Source organism: Rhinoderma darwinii, chromosome 5, assembly GCF_050947455.1.
Source record: "Rhinoderma darwinii isolate aRhiDar2 chromosome 5, aRhiDar2.hap1, whole genome shotgun sequence".
NCBI lineage: Eukaryota > Metazoa > Chordata > Amphibia > Anura > Rhinodermatidae > Rhinoderma > Rhinoderma darwinii.
The window spans coordinates 289,409,452-289,431,999 of NC_134691.1; the positions used below are offsets into that span (position 1 = coordinate 289,409,452).

The 22,548-nt window shown below is 40.8% G+C and overlaps 1 protein-coding gene across 1 annotated transcript in view; it reads left to right on the top strand.

Moving 5' to 3' along the window:
• SKAP2 (src kinase associated phosphoprotein 2) overlaps nt 1-22,548 on the top strand; it is a 226,835-nt gene that overhangs the window by 181,477 nt on the left and 22,810 nt on the right. The window contains exons 10-11 of the mRNA XM_075827261.1: nt 6,328-6,414; nt 20,148-20,260. Of these exons, the coding sequence (XP_075683376.1) occupies nt 6,328-6,414; nt 20,148-20,260 (200 nt within the window). The remainder of the gene's footprint in view (nt 1-6,327; nt 6,415-20,147; nt 20,261-22,548) is intronic.

Below are 22,548 nucleotides of genomic sequence, written 5' to 3' on the forward strand. Positions count from 1 at the left end.
AAACTGCAGAATCTGGGCAATAAATAATAAGTTACATTTCTCGGGTAAAACCTCCTGTGGTATAGAAAAAAATGTATTACAAATGAATTTTGTAAAAAAAAAAATGAAATTTGTAACTTTCACCTCTACTTTGCTTTAATTCCTGTGAAACGCCTAAAGGGTTAATACACTTTCTGAATGCTGTTTTGAATACTTTGAGGGGTGCAGTTTTCAAAATGGGGTGATTTATGGGGACTTTCTATTATATAAGGCCCTCAAAGCCACTTCAGAACTGAATTGGTCCTTGTAAAAATCGCCTTTTGAAATTTTCTTGAAAATATGAGAAATCGCTGCTAAAGTTCTAAGTCTTGTAACGTCCTAGAAAAATAAAAGAATGTTCAAAAAACGATGCCAACATAAAGTAGACATATGGGTGATGTTAACTAGTAACTATTTTGTGTGGTATTACTATCTGTTTTACAAGCAGATACATTTAAATTGAGAAAAATTCAAATTTTTGCAAATTTTCTCCAAATCTTGGTGTTTTTTTACAAATAAATATTGAATTTATCAACCAAATTTTTTCACTAACATAAAGTACAATATGTCACGAGAAAACAATCTCAGAATCGCTTGGATAGGTAAAAGCATTCCGGAGTTATTACCACATAAAGTGACACATGTCAGATTTGAAAAATCGGCTTCGTCCTGAAGGCCAAAACAGGCTCAGTCCTGAAGGGGTTAAATAACATGATATTAGAACAGTATGGATATTTGCAGGCAAAGCGATACCAATTCGGTTTATTTTTTTACATCGTCTTAGGGCAAAATGGGAAAAGGTGGGTAATACACAGCTGACACCCGCAGCGTATCAAGCAAGTTCAGCCCGTGAGCCCGCATTATACATCCCCCCCCCCCCCGGTGCGGGTAGGTGGTAATTAATATCGTCTACATCTGGGGCTTTATAATCATGCATCTATGGCGGTGAAAGGGTCATATTAACAGTATCGAGCTATGCGCTACTCACCTGTCATACAACTTTTATTTATCAGCCCATTGTTTCTGATGGCAGCAGCTCGTCTGTCCAGTTGGCTTTGTGGACCGAGTGTGTTTGGAATAATAAGTTAATTTCTTGACGAGTTCCACATTGCAGCTGAGAGGCATGTAAATACAAGCTGCTTATTTGTAAGAATCTTCCAGATTTTCAGTATGATTTCCATGGTAACGATCTAATGAAAACCCCGCAGCCATCTGCACACTTTGATGGATTGTTTTACATGGCAGAACTGGTTTTGTTTAATGTTAGAAAAGAGCATAGAGACCCACATACTTATACATACATATGTACACACATAAATCCATAAGACCCACAAACTATCATTCATTATTATAAAACCACTTAATGTCTGTGTGTCTACAAAAGGCTTTATAATTCAATGCAAATGTGCCATTGATCGAAATCTCTCAGAATAAATCTGGGCCTTAATCTAATGTATTTTATATTTAATTACTTGTATGCTTGTATTTTACTTGTATTTTATGCTTAATATACTTATATTTATTAGGAACATTAGAAATCTTACAGTCTCTTATTATACAAATTTCACATTGTAACCTCCTTATTTAAAAAAAAACAGTCACATTGTCATCAAGGTTGAAAAAATAATTATTGTAACCAAAAAAGTGCAGTTTTTACATATCCTAAACACCAATTCCAACCAAGCGGTAATGGGAAATCAATCATCTTAGTATGCCCCCCTCACCTCCATGGTTCCATAGCAGTGACATGGTCTATTTCTCTGAAAGGTTCACCACCAGTGAGAGGCAACCAGTTCTAGTACTCTATATGTTTCCAGAACTACAACACTGACAATTGCAACTTTTCCGATCTGTGTGAATAGTTCATAAAGCGGAACTTCCGTTATAATAGACATTTTATAAGTACTAGACATTCTCCTAATTAATTATATCCTGATTATTAAAATTTGGTCCCAAAGATCTGATTACGTGCAGGGAGAGGAACAGTTTTTTGGGCATATGCTTGTATATGAGCATAGGAAATATATATTGTCCCATATGGACATACTGCCCATTCATGGTCAACTGTTATCAAGCAATTCCCAACACAACTGTCATTTTTATTGAACAATACAAAGTGCAGCTAAAAAAGTCATATGAAAAATAGGTTTAAGTTTGCAATAAGGGCATTATGCTCAGAAGTGAAGAAGTAGCACCTGCAGGGAATAACAAAAATAATAATGACAGAATCCTCTATCTAATGTCATCATGTTCCACATTGTTTTATAATTAGGGGTAGCAGCAGGGGTGTTGCTAGACTGGGAAAGCACATGGGGCACTGTTCTCGAGGGTGGTTTGTATAACTACAAGTGAACTGGCGACATGATCATGGGCGCCCAATGCTCATTGATGCGCATGGGGAGCAAAGGCTAGCCGGTCTGGAAGGGTCCCAAAGAAGAGCTACTGTAGCACAAATTACTGAAAAAGTGATTGCTGGCTATGATAGGAAAGTGTCAGATCATGCTTGTAGCATTTGGGAACAGCATAGCCACAAACCGTCCAGAGTGCTCATGCTGACTCCTGTCCACTGCCGAAACATCATGTGGAGGGCCGGCTGCATGTGCATCGCTTACCTGGGGAAGAAATGGCACCAGGATGCATTGTTTTTTGAAAATGTTCTGCTGGAAAAGCTTGGGTCCTGACATTCATTTGGATGTTATTTTGACAAGTACCACCTACCTTACCATTGTTGCAGACAAAGTACACGCCTTCACGGCAATGTTATTCCCTTATTACAGTGTCTTCTTTCAGCAGGATAATGCACCAGCCACACTGCAAAATTTGTTCTGGATTGGTTTGAGGAACTTGACAAAAAGTTTAAGGTGTTGACTTGGCATCCAAATTCCTCCAATCTCAATCTCATCAAGCATCTGTGGGATGTGCTGGAAAAACAAGTCCAATCCATGAAGGCCTTATCTCGCAATTTACAAAACGAAATGACCTGCTGCTCTTGTCTTAATGCCACATACCATAGGATACCTTCAGAGGTCTTGATGGGTCAGAGCTATTTTGGTGGCACAAGAAGAACCTATACAATATTAGGCAGGTGTTTTTAATATTATGCTGAAAGGTGTTCATTAGTACACCTCTAAATATTAGTCATATATTGTCTAAAAGATACCACAGAGACCAAATAATATTGCCACATCATGTTCAAATATTAATTGATGGCAAAGTTCATCAGTTTGCAATTAATAAAAACAATACTAGCAAAGTCCACAGCTCTTACCACGTGACCTGCCAGAGCATGTTGTCAGTGCAAGATCTGTGCAGCCACACCAACTGCCTAAAGGGACATCAAATGGATCCTTCTATAATGGTATACCTCCTACTGCCATTACCCAGGGTATCAGTAAGCTTATCTGACATTTGTATTGATCAGTCTTAAAGGCTATGTAAACCTTTGAAAGGCATTTCTGTTTTTTTTTAAATGAAAAGGTCAGGTCCGCGGGACTGACGGGTTCAGTGACAGTGGGACCTGCGTGTCCCTGACATGCAGGATCCACCTGTTATCCATCATATATAAGTTCATAACTTAGATATGATAGATTACAGATGGATCCTGTGTGTCAGAGATACACAGGACCAGCTGACACTGAACTCATCAGGTCCGTGGGACTGACGGATAAAGGGCTTAGCGAATGATACAGCTGCTCTGATACATTTACATGGCTTATGATGGATTTATGTGTATGTAGCATTACCATTATGTTACTGTATATATACATATACAGTAACCTATACAGTTGTGGAAAAATGCTGCAAAGTAAGAATGCTTTCAAAAATAGAAGTGGTAAGTTTTTTTATCAATTAACAAAATACATAGTGAATGAACAGAAGAGAAATTTAAGTCAAATCAATGTGACCACCCTTTGCCTTCAAAACAGCATCATTTCTTCTAGGCACACTTGCACAAAGTCATGGCTTTTGTAGGATTATAGTCAGGTGTATGAGTAACCAATTATACAAAACAGGTGATAATGATCATCATTTTTATATGTATGTTGAAACACAGTCATTAACTGTAACAGAAACAGCTGTGTAGGAGGCTTAAAACTGGGTGAGGAACAGCCAAACTCTGCTACAAAGGTGAGGTTGTGGAAGACAGTTTGACCCTGTTCACACAGAGTTTTTTTCAGGCAGAAAAATGTGCCTCAAACTTCCTTCAAGAATTTTGACCTGCCTGCACGCTCTTTGCAGCATTTTTTGCGGCGTTTTTCGGCCACTGCCATGGTGCACCACAGGCAAAAACGCAGCAAAAAACACTTTCTCTGCCTCCCATTAATGTCAATGAGAGGTCAGAAATGGAAACGACTTTAGAAAGGGCATGACGCTTCTTTTTCCTGCTCGCGGGAAAAAAACGCCTCCGCCTCCTATTGAAATTATTGGGAGGCGATTTCGGATGTTTTTTTACATAGTTTCCATGTGAAAAACCGCGCCAAAAAACTTAGTGTGAACAGGGCCTTTCATGTCAAAGGTGCACCGTGACAAGACTGAGCATAAGAGACAAGGTAGTTACGCTGCATCAGCAAGTTCTTTCCCAGGCAAACATTTCAAAGCAGACTGGGGTTTCAAGATGTGCTGTTCAAGCTCTTTTGAAGAAGCACAAAGAAACGGGCAACATTGAGGACCGTAGACACAGTGGCCGGCCAAGGAAACTTAGTGCAGCAGAACAAAGACAGATCATGCTTACTTCCCTTCGAAATCGGAGGATGTCCAGCAGTGCCATCAGTTCAGAACTGGCAGAAACCAGTCAGACCCAGGTTCATCAATCTACTGTTCGGAGAAGTATGGTCAGAAGTGGTCCTCATGGAAGAATTGCGACCAAAAAAGCCATAACTTCGACGTGGAAACAAGGCCAAGCGACTCAAATTCGCACTAAAACATTGAAACTGGGGTGCAGAAGAATGACAGCAGGTGCTTTAGACTAATGAGTCAAAATGTGAAATATTTGGCTGTAACAGAAGGCAGTTTGTTCATAGATAGGCTGGAGAGTGGTAAAATAATGAGTGACTGCAGGGAACCGTGATGCATGGTGGAGGTTTCTTGCAAGTTTGGGGCTGCATTTCAGCAAATGGAGTTGGGGATTTGGTCAGGATTAATGGTGTCCTCAATGCTGAGAAATACCAGCAGACACTTATTCATCATGCAATACCATCAGGAAAGCATCTGATTGGCTCCAAATTTATTCTGCAGCAGGGCAACGACTCCAAACATACAGCCAATGTCTTTAAGAAATATTTTCAGCGTAAAGAAGAACAAGGAGCCCGGAAGTGATGATATGGCCCCCACAGCCCTGGTCCCAACATCATCGAGTCTGTCTGGGATTACATGAAGAGACAGAAGGATTTGATGTAGCCTACATCCACAGAAGATCTGTGGTCAGTTCTCCAAGATGTTTGGAACAACCTCCCTGCTGAGCTCCTTCAAAATCTGCGTGCAAGTGTACTTAGAAGATTTATGCTTTGAAGGCAAAGGGTGGTCACACCAAATAAGACCATACCACAGGACTAAGTGGATGACATGTTTTTAGTCTATTCTTTTATTTTGCTAAAATGGTAAAGATATATAATTTTACATTTGCATTAAATAAAATAGGGAAAAATGGGGGGCATTTTCTTTACAGATTTATGGAATATATCTCAGTGCCTATAAACAACAGATGACAAAGACCCTTATGGCATTCAGTATTAAATCAACACAGTGTAATGTGGAGCTGCGCTTAGTGCAATAATAGATAGTTAAGTTAAAATCCTGTGTTAAGTGCCTACCTGAGTCTGGCATGCTGTAAAGCATTGTCGGACTATTACTATTATTATATGCAGTCTATAGATTCTAAGTGACCGGAGACATTGCCTCCTTGAGGCCACGTGAAAGGACTTTGTGGTTTCCATTTTTGAAAGTTGTCAATCTCCCTGACAATTTCATGAGGAAGGCCAAAGATTGATGGGACAAGGGCGGCCAACCACTCTGTCACCATGAGAGTAACAGATTAAGTCATATTGGCAGGCTGTTGTAAAAATGTTTGCATTGCAGCTGTTTGTTCTTTTACCTGTTGTCTTGCCCACTTCCCCTCCTTTGTACGGATTGTTGCAGGCGAAGCAATGTATTGAACTCCACCAACACCAACTGAATGACACGCAGCTATTGTTTCAATGATAGGCTATTATGACTTTGTGTTGATTTTGTACATTTTGTGCATTTTATTGACTTGCATTATATGTGTCGGACAATGAGATTATCACACAGTTTCAATAACTTGTGTTTCAGAGGAAAATGACACTCCCGTGAGCGTACCTGAGATATCGAAGCCAGTGAAGACACCCATAAGCCCGGCTCCTTCAAGCAGTGCTCCAGGTGATTACAATGTAGCGGTAATTTGTCTGGGTTTAATTTATTCCCGTCTGTAAAAGTTGTCTGTCTGTTCTGGATGTTGTGTGGCAGCTAAGCTACTTAGATCCATTTAGGATTCACAAAACATACTTGAGGAGGATTTCTAAAGTAAGCCGGTTTATACAAGGCATTCCTTCCTGAATTACTTTGTAATGACTCAATTAGCTTTCATTTCTGCACAAAGGAGATTTACTTGCATAAATTAGCTTATCATCATTGAGGAAGTGTCACCGGTAAAGGACAGTTTATAGATACAACATGCAGTCGCTGTCACACCTATGAGAATGTAATATAGACATCTGTGTATACTTTGTGCTTGAACAGAACAGACTTCTGCCATTCAGAGGCTGACAGGGGACAACAAGTAACCCAGGGGACTGGCAATGTAGACGTTTGTGAAAAGGTCAACTTGACACAGGCTCTGACAATCGACCCGCAGTTCTGTCTTCTTTGATAAAAATCAGATAAACCTAAGACCACTAATTGATCTGCAGCCTGTTTAAATGTTGGCCATGCATATCTTCATTGCATATGATTATAGCAGAAAGCAATCGAAATGGAGAAAAGAGAGGCCCAACGAATACAGCCCATGCATGGAAATTAGAGGAGGACAGACGTCTAGAAGCAGGGAAGTTGAGCGAGAACATTCTACCGGAGTATGATACCACAGCGTTTATCGCCATGTCCCTAAAACTGAAAATTAAGACATATCGGGGCAATGGGTATCATTGATGCTAAGATCTTGGATGTGCTTCTTGGCATCTAAACGCTTACTTGGAGTTAGCATTTTCAAGGGCTTTATCTCGGTCCTCGGTCCAAGCTGGGTTTATGTTGGACATTTTTTGTGATTCTTTGTTACTGATCCGGAGTTCCATTTTACAATGTATTCAACGTGTTGAACATAGTTTTACTCGTAAAAAATGTTTATATTTACCTACTAAAGCATCTCGACTCTCTGACCTGCCACTCTTCTTCTCCTCAACATTGCAGTCCCCAGTAGGGATGCATGATGCATCGAAACTTCGATACTGTTTCGATACTGTGCATCCCCAAACGGTTCGATACCTTTATTTCATGTATTTTGATACTTAGCTGTGCTGCCGCACAGCTCAGTATAGTAACACATGAATGTATGAGAGCGAGGCTGCGGCTGTGTGATACAGTCACTTCCCCGTTCCTGAGTCCTGACATGTGCGCGCCGTCAGAATGATGCAATGTGGCCGGCGCTGCACTAATGAGCGGCGGCACTGAAGACAGAACATGGCGTGCGCACTACAAAACACCCCCATGTTCTTCAGTGCCTGATCCGCCGCTCATTAGTGCAGTGCCACATCTCTTCATGCTGACCGCGCGCACGCTCCCTGTCAGCAGCGGGGCAATGACTGTATTACACAGCCGCAGCCCCGCTGCCGGAGATCAGAGAAACCTCTGATCTCCGCCGTTATTCCTCTGAATGCTGCGATCACAGCGGACTACAGCATTCAGGGGAAAATGAGAAGGGGGGATGCCCCTTGGATCGCATCACAGGAATTCCTGTGGCGCGATTTAGGGACATACCATATATGGGCAGACAGCCCAGGGTCCATTGAATATTTCCTGTTAGGACCTACTTAGGTAGGTCCTAACAACTGCCTGTGTACTATCAGTACACAGGCTAATGTACTGTAATATAGATATATGCCAGTACATTAAAGTTTAAAAAATAAAGTAAAAACAAAGTAATGTTAAATTTTAAAAAAATACACATACACCTTTTTTACAAAAAACATTAAAAATAAGTCTCAATACATAAAATATACACATATTGGGTATTGGCGCGGCCGTAATAACCTGCACAACAATTTTTTCGCAACATTTATGAGGTGTACGCTGTAAAAAAATAAAATAAAAACTGCTTTCTATCCCTTATTGTGGGGCACGAGGTGTGATGAATTTAACCTCCATGTGCCTCACATTAATAGTAATTAACCCCATCATGTACCTCACACATTAACCCATTATGAGCGAGAAACATGATGGGGTTAATTACTATTAATGTGAGGCACGTGGAGGTTAAATTCATCATCATCACATCAGAAAATGGAAGAACTTTTTTTTTATTATTACTGTTGGCAAAGTATCGAATTGGTATCGAAATCGCAATACTAAACGAAGTATCGGTATCGAAGTCCAAATTCTGGTATCGTGACATCACTAGTCCCCGGTGTCTGCCCACTCCATAGAGTGGATTGTATTGAAATTTCTGGATGCAGTTCTATGTCCCATGCGGGAAGGGGGTAACATGACGTCTGTTGCAGTGACTACCTGTATAATCACAATGTCAGGTCCGTATTTCACACCGAATAACCACCTCTCTAAATTGAAAGCTGAAGGCATGCCTGGAGAGAAGTACACCACACAAATGTCTGAGGTACAGCTTCAATGTCAGTCAGGAGGAACTGAACTTTATTCAGAACAAAGAAACACACACAGAGAAGACACATGCCCCTCCCTATAGATGTGGGACTTGCTTAAATTCTATTCGCTCCTCAGCTATAAGTTTTCGTGTACATTCTTCTGCACACTCCTCTTTGCATTCCAGGGGGCGGTGTCTTCCATAGGTGTGTCCGACATGAACAAAGAACTTGTTATATATATCAGTATATTACACAAAGAACTGAAATGTATATACATATGTGTGAGGATAATATTTTTCAGACAATATACATAGTAATGATCCCTGACAACGGTAGCAATTGTTTTTTTTTGTTTTTTTTTTCATAAAAATAACATGTCAGGGCTGAATACAGTATATCCACCATATTTTGTGTTTTATTTTGTGCGTTAGAGATGCAGTTCCACTCTTGCCCTAGATCCTTTATTTGTGAACCTAGCCTTTACTGGCTTCCAAATGATTCTACTAAAACTGCATAAGTTATGGAAATTAGATTGTAAGCTCCATTAGGGCCGAGTGTAATATTATTAGATAAAACAGCCTGGTAGTAGAAGAATAATAGCAAATAAAGAATGGTATCAATACATGATTTTACTCTTACTGTATATTATGTGACACATTTGAGGTTTTCCTACAAACAATATGTATTCCTGAACTCAAGGGCATTGTACTTTTAATAATACAGACAGATTACACAATGCCGGACAGCAGAAGATGTGTTTCTTATCAGGACTTAGCACCTCTGCAAAAGCAAAAGCATGATGGCCCTATCTTAACTGTGTCCTGTAAGGAAATGTAGTCTGGGTCGCCCGCTCAGCTGTACGTGCCATATACATCACTCCTCTCCTGCTGTCAGAAGAAGGGTGGACACGGAGACCATGATCAGGAAGTTCCGTTTCATTCTTTTCCTCATGTGACATGTGGACAGGAAACAAAAGGCTGATTTCAGGGCCCACACAGGAAAGCAGAAACAGGTTACCATAAGTGTTTAGGCTCGCTTTGTGTTTTGCAGAAGGGAAGTAAGCACATCATATTGTATGTCACCACTGCAAGGCACTAAAAATGTCGACAACACTTGTAAGTTCTGCTTTCTGTCCAGTGTCAGTCACTATGAAGTCACCTTACAATTTATTCACTTAAAATGCCATAGACTGCGACTTCAACCTTTATTATCTAGTGCTCTTTATTGTAGGGTTACATAATATAATACAAATATGTTATGGTATTTAGATGTCTAAGTCAAAGCTTCTTAAACTTTTTCCACTGGGGCCTTGCGAGCCAGAACATGGTAATGGTTGAAGTGCATACCAAAATTATACATTTATCTAAATATTTTGTTAAAATAGTTGAACACACTCCGACTCTTCTAGTTAGGTCCCATGCACACGACCGTAAAAATCGTCCGTAGTTGCGGACTGCAATTATGGTCCGCAATTACGGACGCATTCACTTCTATTGTTCAAGGACACCTTCCCGTTTATTTACGGGAAGGTGTCCGGGCCGTAGAAGTGTACCTCAAAAGATAGGACATGTCCCATCTTTTGCTTTTTACGGTCCGTGCTCCCATACTATGTAGGCAATTGCGGCCCGTGATTACGGGCATGGCCGTGGACATGAGGCCTTAGTTATATTTATATTGCGTATGTGCACTATGGCGCTTCTGTCAAGGATCCATTATTTTTAAAAGGCTCAATGGTGATATTGCGGGACTCTCTACTTTAGTGGGGCCAGGTGGTAGTGCTGTATACAGGTGTATAGCAGGAAAACCTTGACTCGATGGCCCCACTGCAAGAAGCCTTATTAATATATATCCCCTGAACTTGGACTTTTCACAGATTTTTTTCAATTTATCAGCATTTGATCTTGTCATCTCTTTAGCAGGTGTTGATGGTTTATCTAGTCTTGTCTAGTTGAATTTTTGAGTGACTATTTTAGTTTAAACTAAAATTTTATTAGTGTTATTTGACAATTCTATCATATGTAATTTTTTGTTTTATGAAGCTTTATGATTTCACGTTACATATGTGATGTATTAAATTTAGAGTCATTTTTTTTATCATATAAGATATCTTGAGAGCCGTTTACTATCATCATTACATATCCCAGCATGAATAGTTTAGATTAAATTATGTTTTTAGGGATTACACATTCATATAAATTAAATAAAATGTAGCATTGTTCAGTATATAACAGTATATTTGGACCAACATGAAAAACTAAGAGCTCTATAGTCAAGTCGTGATAATAGTAAGAAAGAAAGCAACCTAGTGGATGACAAAAAAGTTAATTCTGGACTGTTGTGTCAGATGGATCCTGCACTTTTTGGCCAATGACCCTAATACAGTAAATGAATGCCAAAACTAGTGTACAGCCTTGCCTTTGGCTCGACGTAGGTTAATATAGTGCAGATCACAGCCTGGCAAGTAGCATACATTCCTTCCAGAATGCCACAAGTCAAGTATTTTTATTTTTTTCAATGTGCCATATTTAAGCAGACCATATGTGGCAAAATAAAAAAAATAATGTCCAATAAGATCCTGCAAATAAATCCCAATAGTCCAACTAACATATCATACGAGACACATCAGTGGTGGAATGGGCAGGCGAACCTCAACCAATGTCACAGACATAGTCTATATTTCCACTGGAGAAATAGCTGTACGTGTGTCTTCACCTCTACATTGAAGTCACTGGAAGAAGCGGAAACTTACAAACACTCTCATCATTAGTGAGATATTCCCTATCCTGAAAGTATTACACTGCTTCTTAAGGCTGGGAATATAACAGAAATTATTTAGCCACAAGGTGCAGCACATTTTTGCAAAATCATGAAATTCGACCTCGCCTATTAAAAATTTTTTGGGCTTGTCAGTGACAACATTTGAAGTAATTTTAGAGTAAGTTGAATGTTTTCCTTGACATTGTGCAGTTAGCAACTTATTGGTACAATTTTCTCACGTGGAAGAACTGTGGATTTATCGCTAAGTGTTCCACTTTCTCTACGATTGTTCAGTTATCAATACCGTTCATTTTGCAAACCTGTCTATAAAGTGTTTTTAGCATACTAAGTTACTTCAACTTAATTTATTCCTGATCTATGCATTATTCACAGAACTTGCTAATGATATGTAAATGTGGGTTATAAAGTGCTATGGAATCCACCGGGCCTGCTGTTTAAAGATCTTATAACAACCTTAGATTGGCGGTAAAGTCTCAACTGTGTTTATGCTTCCATCAAAATCAAATGATGCAATTTACATGCAGATTGCCATTGTCAAACACATGGTATCTTGTCAAAATATTTGGCATGAGGATTAATTTTTTTTTCTAATTAATGCCACTCTCTTCTTTTAAGTTAACTCCTTAGATTCCACTTTTAACCAAATAAACATTACTTTTAAGCTTGCCACAAAATGGAAAGTGGTATATTTTAATCTAACATTTTATTCTGGCCCTAGATGGCAAGCATAAAGAACTCCACACATTATCCTCCCTGTGAGGCAATGGGTGTTAAAAAGGCACTGTCACCGCATTATAAGTGTCCTATCTCCTACATAAGGAGATCGGCGCTATAATGTAGGTGACAGCAGTGCTTTTTATTTGAAAAAAAACGATCATTTTTCACCACTTTATTAGCGATTTTAGCTTTATGCTAATGAGTTTCTCAATGGACAACTGGTCGTGTTTTACTCTTGACCAAGTGGGCGTTGTACAGAGGAGTGTATGACGCTGACCAATCAGTGACCAATCAGCGTCATGCACTTCTCTCCATTCATTTAGTCAGCGCATGGGGATCCTTTAAGATCACTATGTGCTGTCTTATACTAACACATTAACGATAACTGAAGTGTTCAGACAGTGAATAGACATTCCACGGGATGTCTATTCACAATCCCTGCACTTTGTTACTCTGTCTGTGGTAGTTACAGCAGAGCAAGCGTAATCTCGCAAGATTACGCTGTAAATGACAGGTTACAATGAGATTACGCTTGCTCTGCTGTAACTACCACAGACAGAGTAACAAAGTGCAGGGATTGTGAATAGACATCCCGTGGAATGTCTATTTACTGTCTAAATACTTCAGTATCGTTAATGTGTTCGTATAAGATTGCACACAGCGATCTAAAAGGATCCCTATGCGCTGAGGAAATAAATGGAGAGAAGTGTATGACGCTGATTGTTCAGCGTCATACACTCCTCTGTACAACGCCCACTTGGTCAATTGTAAAACACGCCCAGTTGTCCATTGAGAAACTCATTAGCATAAAGCTAAAATCGCTAATAGAGTGGTGAAAATAGATAGTTTTTTTAAATAAAAAGCACTGCTGTCACCTACATTATAGCGCCGATCTCCTTATGTAGGAGATAGGGCACTTATAATGTGGTGACAGAGCCTCTTTAAAGAGGCTCTGTCACCAGATTTTGCAACCCCTATCTGCTATTGCAGCAGATAGGCGCTGCAATGTAGATTACAGTAACGTTTTTATTTTTAAAAAACGAGCATTTTTGGCCAAGTTATGACCATTTTCGTATTTATGCAAATGAGGCTTGCAAAAGTACAACTGGGCGTGTTGAAAAGTAAAAGTACAACTGGGCGTGTATTATGTGCGTACATCGGGGCGTGTTTACTACTTTTACTAGCTGGGCTTTCTGATGAGAAGTATCATCCACTTCTCTTCAGAACGCCCAGCTTCTGGCAGTGCAGATCTGTGACGTCACTCACAGGTCCTGCATCGTGTCGGCACCAGAGGCTACAGTTGATTCTGCAGCAGCATCAGCATTTGCAGGTAAGTAGCTACATCGACTTACCTGCAAACGCTGATGCTGCTGCAGAATCATCTGTAGCCTCTGGTGCCGGTGTCCTCGCTCGTCTGACACGATGCAGGACCTGTGAGTGACGACACAGCGTGATCTCTGGAGAACACGGCTGTGTCTGCACTGCCAGAAGCTGGGCGTTGTGAAGAGAAGTGGATGATACTTCTATGCACAACGCCCAGCTAGTAATAGTAGTAAACACGCCCCGATGTACGCACATAATACACGCCCAGTTGTACTTTTACTTTTCAACACGCCCAGTTGTACTTTTGCAAGCCTCATTTGCATAAATACGAAAATGGTCATAACTTGGCCAAAAATGCTCGTTTTTTAAAAATAAAAACGTTACTGTAATCTACATTGCAGCGCCTATCTGCTGCAATAGCAGATAGGGGTTGCAAAATCTGGTGACAGAGCCTCTTTAAGTAATCAATCAGTTAAGGGTGTGTATGGCAGTTATAACACTACATCCATTGTCACTATGCAACTGTAAGTATATAAATGTGAGTGAATGTTGAATGTCTGTTGTCTTTACACATGATGGGCCTAAAAAAAAAGTAAGGCTTCGTTCACATTTGCGTCAGGGTCCCGTTCTGACATTCTGTTGGAGCTTCCCGTCAGTTCGGGAGCCTGACTGAAACAAACGGAAACCATAGGTTTCCCTTTGCATCACCATTGATTTCAATGGTGATGGATCCAGTGCCAATGGTTTCCATTTGTCTCAGTTGTTCAAGGGTCCCGTCGTTTTGATGGAATGAATAGTGTAGTCGACTATGGTCTTGATTCCGTCAAAACAACGGAACCCTTGCACAACTGAGACAAATGGAAACCATTGGCACTGGATCCGTCACCATTGAAATCAATGGTGAAGCAAACGGAAACCTATGGTTTACGTTTGTTTCAGTCAGGGTCCAGTACTGACGGGAAGCACCGACGGACAGACAGAACGGGACCGTGACGCAGATGTGAACGATGACTAAGGGTTATAAATAAATAAAATAACATGGTTATTATGCAAAGATTTACTGTCTATGTACCAACTGTGAGTAATGACAACATATCTGTCTTTCCGATATAGATTTTCTAGGTGCATTTACAGGTGTTTTTTTTCATAACCTTTAGTTGTTGGTTGTTTTTTATTTCTTTGCCAATTATTATTAAAATAATAAATAGATCCATGGGAAATACTGTTTCTAAAATTGAAGGTTAAATAGTTACAGTATATTTTAAGAAGCCCCATAGATTGAGGTTAGAGATATAGCATACCATACTTTGTTATTTAAAGGCTTATTCATTGTGCCATAAAATAAAATGTTCCATCTCAGAGGTATATACACTGCAGTACGATTTTTTTATACTCTCCTATCATAGTTACCAATTGTCCAGATTTTCATTGTTCATGAATAGAAAGCGATGTACAATTATTAATTTATTTCCTGTTTCTTATGTAGCGCCAACATATTCTTTAACACTGTACAGAGATGGGCATCACTCATGGATTGGGACTCACAATCTAAATTTCATACACACTAGGACCAATTTCACAGGAAAGCACTTAAAGAGGCTCTGTCACCACATTATAAGTGCCCTATCTCCTATATAAGGAGATCGGCGCTATAATGTAGGTGACAGCAGTGCTTTTTATTTAGAAAAACGATCTCTTTTTACCACGTTAGAAGCGATTTTAGCTTTATGCTAATGAGTTTCTTAATGCCCAAGTGGGTGTGTTTTTACTTTGGTCAGCGTCATACACTCTCTGTACAACGCCCACTTGGTCTAATCAGTGACCAATCAGCATCATACACTTCTCTCCCTTCATTTACACTGCACTAGCGTCATAGCTATATCGCTATGTTAAGCTACATACACACACTATAACATTACTGCAGTGTCCTGATAATGAATATACATTACCTCCAGCCAGGACGTGATGTGTATTCAGAATCCTGACACTTCTGAATCTTTTCTGTGAAATTATAGCAAGGCAAACGTAATCTCGTTTGAAATGACAGGTTACATTGTAATCTCGCGAGATTACGCTTGCCTTGCAGTAAATCTCACAGAGACGGTACAGAAGTGTTAGGAGTCTGAATAAACATCACGTCCAGGCTGGAGGTAATGTATATTCATTATCAGGACACTGCAATAATGTTATAGTGTGTGTATGAGGAGGCTGCAGATAACGATATAGCTATATCGCTAGTGCAGTGTAAATGAATGAAGTGTATGACGCTGATTGGTCACTGATTGGTCAGCGTCATACACTCCTCTGTACAACGCCCACTTGGTCTAAAGTAAAACACGCCCACTTGGTCTAAAGTAAAACACGCCCAGTTGGGCATTAAGAAACTCATTTGCATAAAGCTAAAAATCTCTCATAAAGTGGTAAAAATGTATCGTTTTTCTAAATAAAAAGCACTGCTGTCACCTACATTACAGCGCCCACTGGCGTAGCTATAGGGGTCGCAGCGGTCGCAATTTCGAGCGGGCCCCGAAGCCAGGGGGGCCCACGGCCCCCCGCACCACATCAATAAAAAGTTACTATAGTAACTCGGGCCACGGGCCCCTGTTACTATAGTAACATACTTTACTTACCTTCCTGGTTCCGGATCGCAGCGGAGGTCCTGACGTCAAGCGCTGTGCGCAGCGCATGACGTCACAGCATCGAGACGACAGAACTCCCGCCGCGGCCGAAGAGGAAGGTAAGGTTAGCCCTGACTGGCGGGGTCTTCATTCCTGTCACTTCATTCCGGTCACACTGTGAATCCGTGTCGGCGATTCACAGTGTGGGCGAGTAGTGAAATGAAGGGGAAGCAGCTCTCGTACGAGTGCTGCGGCCCCTTCAAAACAGCTGATTTGCGGGTCCCGAGAGACACATCAGCTATTGATGGCCTATCCTGAGGATAGGCCATCAATGTTTAGGGACTGTACAACCCCTAAGCCTACGATGTAGCAGGCTTAGGGGGCCCATGAGACAGGATCACAGATTGTGTGATCCTGTCTGCTGGGCCCTGTATCTAAGCCAATCACATGGTAGGCTTAGATACATGGCCCATGCGTGATCCTGTCTGCTGGGCCCTGCATCTAAGCCAATCACATGGTAGGCTTAGATACATGGCCCATGTGTGATCCTGTCTGATGGGCCCTGTATATAAGCCTACCACACTGTAGGTTTAGATACAGGGCCCCAGCACACAGAAATCTTATACTGTATAAGATTACTGTCTGCTGGACCCTGTATCTAAGCCTACGTTGTGGTAGGCTTAGATACAGGGTCCCACAGACAGTATCACACATGGGCCCTGTATCTAAGCCTAACACACGTGTTACTAATCATTTTTTGTGTGTTTTCTTACAGGTTCGGTCGTTGGACTACGTCGGATTCCAGGACTACTTCGATGACAGCTTTTTTTTTATTATCAATAAAATGGTTAATGAGGGCTGTGTGGGGGTTTTTTTTATTTCAATAAAATATTTTTTCTATGTCTTTGTGTTTTTTTTTAAACTATATTACTACCGCCTTAGTAATGGCCGCCGGCTGATTGACAGCATCCATTGCTAAGGCGGGGCTTAGTGTTAGCCGATGCAGAGGCTAACACTAACCCCCTTTATTACCCACCGCCACCAGGGGTGCTGGGAAGACCCGGGTACGATCCAGTACCTGACCATCTGTAGTGATGGTCGGCCACTGGGGTGGCCGCAGGCTGGTATTATCAGTAGGGGAAAGGCCAAAAACAGTGGCCCTTCCTACCCTGGTGATACTAGGCTGCTGCTACTTTATTGTATCTGGCTGGTTATGAAAAATGGGGGGGACCCCACGTCATTTAAAAAAAAATTAAATAAAAAATAATTGGAAAGAACGATGTGGGGTCCCCCCCAATTTTCATAACCAGCCAGATACAAAACAGCAGCAGCAGGCAGCATTACAAGGGTGGGAAGGGCCACTGTTTTTGGCCTTCCCCAGCCTAATACTACCAGCCTGCGGCCACCCCGGTGCCTGCCCGTCACTACAGATGGTCGGGTACTGGTTCGTACCCGGCTCTTCCCAGTACTCCTGGTGGCGGTGGGTACCGGGGTAATAATGGGGGTTAGTGTAGCCTCTGCACCGGCTAACATTAAGCCTCGCCTTAGTAATGGAGGTTGTCAATCAGCCAGCGGCCATTACTAAGGCGGTGATAATAAAGTTTAAAAAGATACAAGCACATAGAAAAAATATTTTATTCAAATAAAAAAACACAACCCTCATTAACCATTTTATTGAGAATAAAAAAAACGGCGTCATTGAAGTCCTCGAATCCGAAGTCCAAGAACCGAACCTGTAAAAAAAACACAAACACACAAAAATAATCAGTAACACATAAAGAAGCAAAATTATTATTCTTACCTATCCTGGATCCAGCGCTGGAGACGCAATGTCAGCGAGCTGGGCCCTGTATCTAATCCAATCATGTGTGATACTGTCTGCTGAGCTGTGTATCTAATCCAATCATGTGTGTTACTGTCTGCTGGGCACTGTATCTAATCGTATCTTGTGTGATACTGTCTGCTGGGCCCTATATCTAATCCGATCATGTGTGATACTGTCTGTTGAGCCACTGTATCTAATCCTATCATGTGTGATACTGCCTTCTGAGCCACTGTATCTAATCCTATCATGTGTGGTACTGTCTGCTGAGCCACTGTATCTAATCCTATCATGTGTGGTACTGTTTGCTGAGCCACTGCATCTAATCCTATCATGTGTGATACTGTCTGCTGGGCCACTGTATCTAATCCTATCATGTGTGATACTGCCTTCTATGCCACTGTATCTAATCCTATCATGTGTGATACTGTCTGCTGAGCCACTGTATCTAATCCTATCCATAGTTTATAGGGTCGTAGTGCTATAGATATGCTATGCTGTCTCATATACACACTTTTTTTTGGGCGGACACATATGTATTGGGGCTATTTCCCTGACATTTTAAGCCCTGAGGGTATGTTCACACGGCAGCGTCTGTTACGGCTGAAATGACGGTGCTGTTTTCAGGAGAAAACAGCACCGTAATTTCAGCCGTAAAGGCATGTGCAGGCGTCTTTCGCTGCGTCCATTACGGACGTAATTGGAGCTATTTTTCTATGGAGTCCATGGAAAACGGCTCCATTTACTTCTGAAGAAGTGACAGGCACTTCTTTGACGCGGGCGTCTTTTTTACGCGCCGCCTTTTTACAGCGGTGCGTAAAAAATAATGACCGTCGGCACAGAACATCGTAAGACCCATTCAAATGAATGGGCAGATGTTTGCCAACGCTTATGAGCCGCATTTTCGGACGTAATTCAATGCTAAAACGCCCGAATTACGTCCGTAAATAGGGTGTGTGAACCCAGCCTTAGTGACGCCCCCGGCTGCTAGTGCTGCATTGTTGGGTCACTTAGGAAACCCAGCGATGCAGCTGAAAGCTGCGGACCTTCGGCCATGAGAAGTTTGCGGGGGGGGGCGAATAAGAATTTTTGCATCGGGGCCCATGAGCCTTTAGCTACGCCCCTGACAGCGCCCACCTCCTTATGTAGGAGATAGGGCACTTATAATGTGATCACAGAGTCTCTTTAACCTATCAGTTTTTGGAGTGTGGGGAAAAAACTGAAAAAAGTACCCAGAGAAAAGCCACACAAGAACATACAAACTCCATGCAGATGTTGTCCTTTGTAGTTTCAAAAACATCTGGCATATGTAGGGGTAACATTGGACCCCATAGTCATACCCTTTTTTTGGCGATAAAATTTGTCTTGAAAAATATGTATTTATTTGGCACTATTTCAGGTAGGGCTATAATATGATTGTATTCCTTTTCTGAGATATCTCAACCTTTCTGCATTTTAACAACAGCCTAAATGCTAATAATATGTTGAATAAAAGTATAGAGGCTAACTATATTAAATAATACAGATTATGAATTTGTAAAGTCAACTAAATACTCAATTTGAGTAAAAAAAAACATATGCAATGTAAAGGACACAATGGATATAGCAATAGAACTAAAAAGAGAACATAATTTGTTGTTTTAGTGCCACAAGGGGTGCTAGTGGCTCTAAATAAAATAGCTACTACTAATAACAATAGTAATAATAGTAATTTTTAGAAATAATAAGTTCTGGCAAAGTAATGTTGTAGAATATATATATTTTTTTATATGGTATGATAATAGCGGTCACCAAAATGATCCACACATTTTGAGGGCTGCCAATTTGCATATACACTTGTGATCTGCCCTCCATTGAGATACATTGGGGAAAATATTTAATTTGCTTCTGATTTGCTTTTGACAAACAGAAACAAGTAACCTTAAAATAATTTCCCCCCTGTTGTATTCTATGGTCTGGATGATCAGGGTTTCAGGTGGATCAATTCACTAATGGAACTCAATAGAAAATGTTCTCCTTTCTCTCATGGTTTGTGTCTTACAGTAGAAAAAGAGTCAGACTATGTGAACTTCTACAGAGGCTTATGGGACTGCACAGGGGATCAACCAGATGAATTATCTTTTAAACACGGTGACGTCATATATATTCTCAGCAGGGTAAGTGCACTTCTATGCTGGGAACTGGGCTGGGACTTCAATTGTTTGGCAAATTCCATGAGAGTATTCTTGGCATTGCCACCAGTACTGTATGTGCTACCCAAAATTATATCTCTCACACAACTTGTCCTTACACTCACAATTATAAATTACTTTGTCATTCTAATACAATCAAGTTTGAAAACATAAGCTAATAACAGGAATCAACTTAAAAGTATGTTTATGCATGCCTAAGGGATTGGCTAGTCTCCAGTGAAGAGCCAGTATAATGGACAATAATTATAGGATGCCCTCCACCGCCTACTGATAATCTGTATATTATTTTCATCTTTCCCTTTCAAAGTAGATGATACTGATAAGCAAATTATTAGGCATTACGTTCACAAGAGAGGTCAACTAAGACCACAGCGCCACACAAAGTTCCTATCCCCAGGGTGCCTCTTAACTGTAATTTATTGCTTTTACCTTCTCAGTATTGCACATGTGTTTTAATTACATTTACAGTATATTTTATCCTGACCTTTGCAATGTGAGTTGATGTTATATATTGCATATTAATTATGTGCTTATACAGCTTTCTTAGGATCGAGGGAAGGGGGGGGGGATTATGGTGTACCACACAACTATCATCTATCTATCTATCTGTCTGTCTGTCTGTCTGTCTGTCTGTCTGTCTGTCTGTCCGTCCGTCCGTCCGTCCGTCTATCTATCTATCTAATCTATCCATCTATCTATCTTTCAACATAGACTGGTGTAATTATTTTACTTTCTGATTCTGACATAAGAAGTAGATTGAAGTGTGTGGTTAGTGCTAGTTATACTGTAGGCAGTGTAATCTCTAGCTGTTATAATTTAGGCTGCATGCACATAAATGTATATGCTGTTTTCATATACTCCATATTGATATCTTCCCCATCTGGTGCCAATGTTAAGGCCCTATTACACAGGCCAAATTTGGCCAGTACAACAAGCGTCGATCGATGACGCATCGTTGATCGGCACTCATTTGCTCCTGTCACACGGAGCTATGTATGGGGACGAGCGGTCGTTACTCCGATTGCTCGTCCCCATACATTATTATCATGTCAGCAGCGCGTCTCCCTGTTTATCTCAGGGAGATGTGCTGCCGACAAAAGATAATATTTCAGTTTTTTAAAAACTATACGATCAGCAGATAAATGAGCCTTTGCCCGTTCATCTGCTGATTGCTGCCCTGTTTACATAGGGCAAATACGCAACAAGCGTTCTATGAACGATCGTTTGCCCGATAATTGCCCGGTGTAAAACCCCCTTTAGTCATGTCCATGTGTATTCCTGACTATGTTTCCATACAAAGTCTACATAACAAAATATGTAGCGTTTTCAATCAGATGTCGTATATGTTCTGTTTTTCTCCCTATGGAAGTCATTGTAGCCTTAAAAAAAAGTCTCTGTAAAACTGATTTTGCATTGGTATAACATACTGATGTCATATGAATGTAAAATGCTGATTAGTTAAACTTGCTCAGAACTGACACACTTTTGCCTGAGCAACAAGGTTCTTTGGATCCTGTCCATTTGTGAAGGTGTTTGTTGTTTGCACTATTGCCTTGCAGCACTGGGGTCCTGGGTTCAAATCCAACCAAGGACAACATCTGCATGGAGTTTGTATGTTCTCCCCGTGTTTGCGTGGGTTTCCTACGGGTACTCCGGTTTCCTCCCACACCCCAAAAACATACCCATAGGGAATTTAGAGTGTGAGCCCCAATGGGGACAGTAAAAAAGTGGACCTCTGTACAGCGCTGCGTAATATGTTGGCGCTATATAAGTAACTGAAATAAATAAATAAATAAATAAATCGCTCCCTGACCTATTGATCTTGCATGAACTCTGCCAGCCCTGACCTCGGATTTATACGACCATGCTTCTGATTATCATTTCTGGTACCTTGCTCCGGAAATACCATCTCCAAGCCGCCAGTGGTTGCTATTGGAGATTACTCTTGGAATGCGACCTGCGACAAATCTAATAGTGCGTCAATGCTCCTGTTCCAAGGCCTGACCATGACATTGGTTTACATTTTTTCCCTGGTGGTTTAGGGTAGAAGAAGGGGTAATACCTGTTGATCTGCAGTAGGGGGAATATTTTATTCCTCCTACTCCCCCTGCAGGTACATGTGGTCCTTAGCATGCTTGATGTAATTTCCCCATCATCCCCAGTGGCATTGGCAAAATCTTATGATTAAAGGAGTTTTCCACGACCGATCATATATTGATGATCTATCCTGTAGATAGATCATCAGTTGTCTG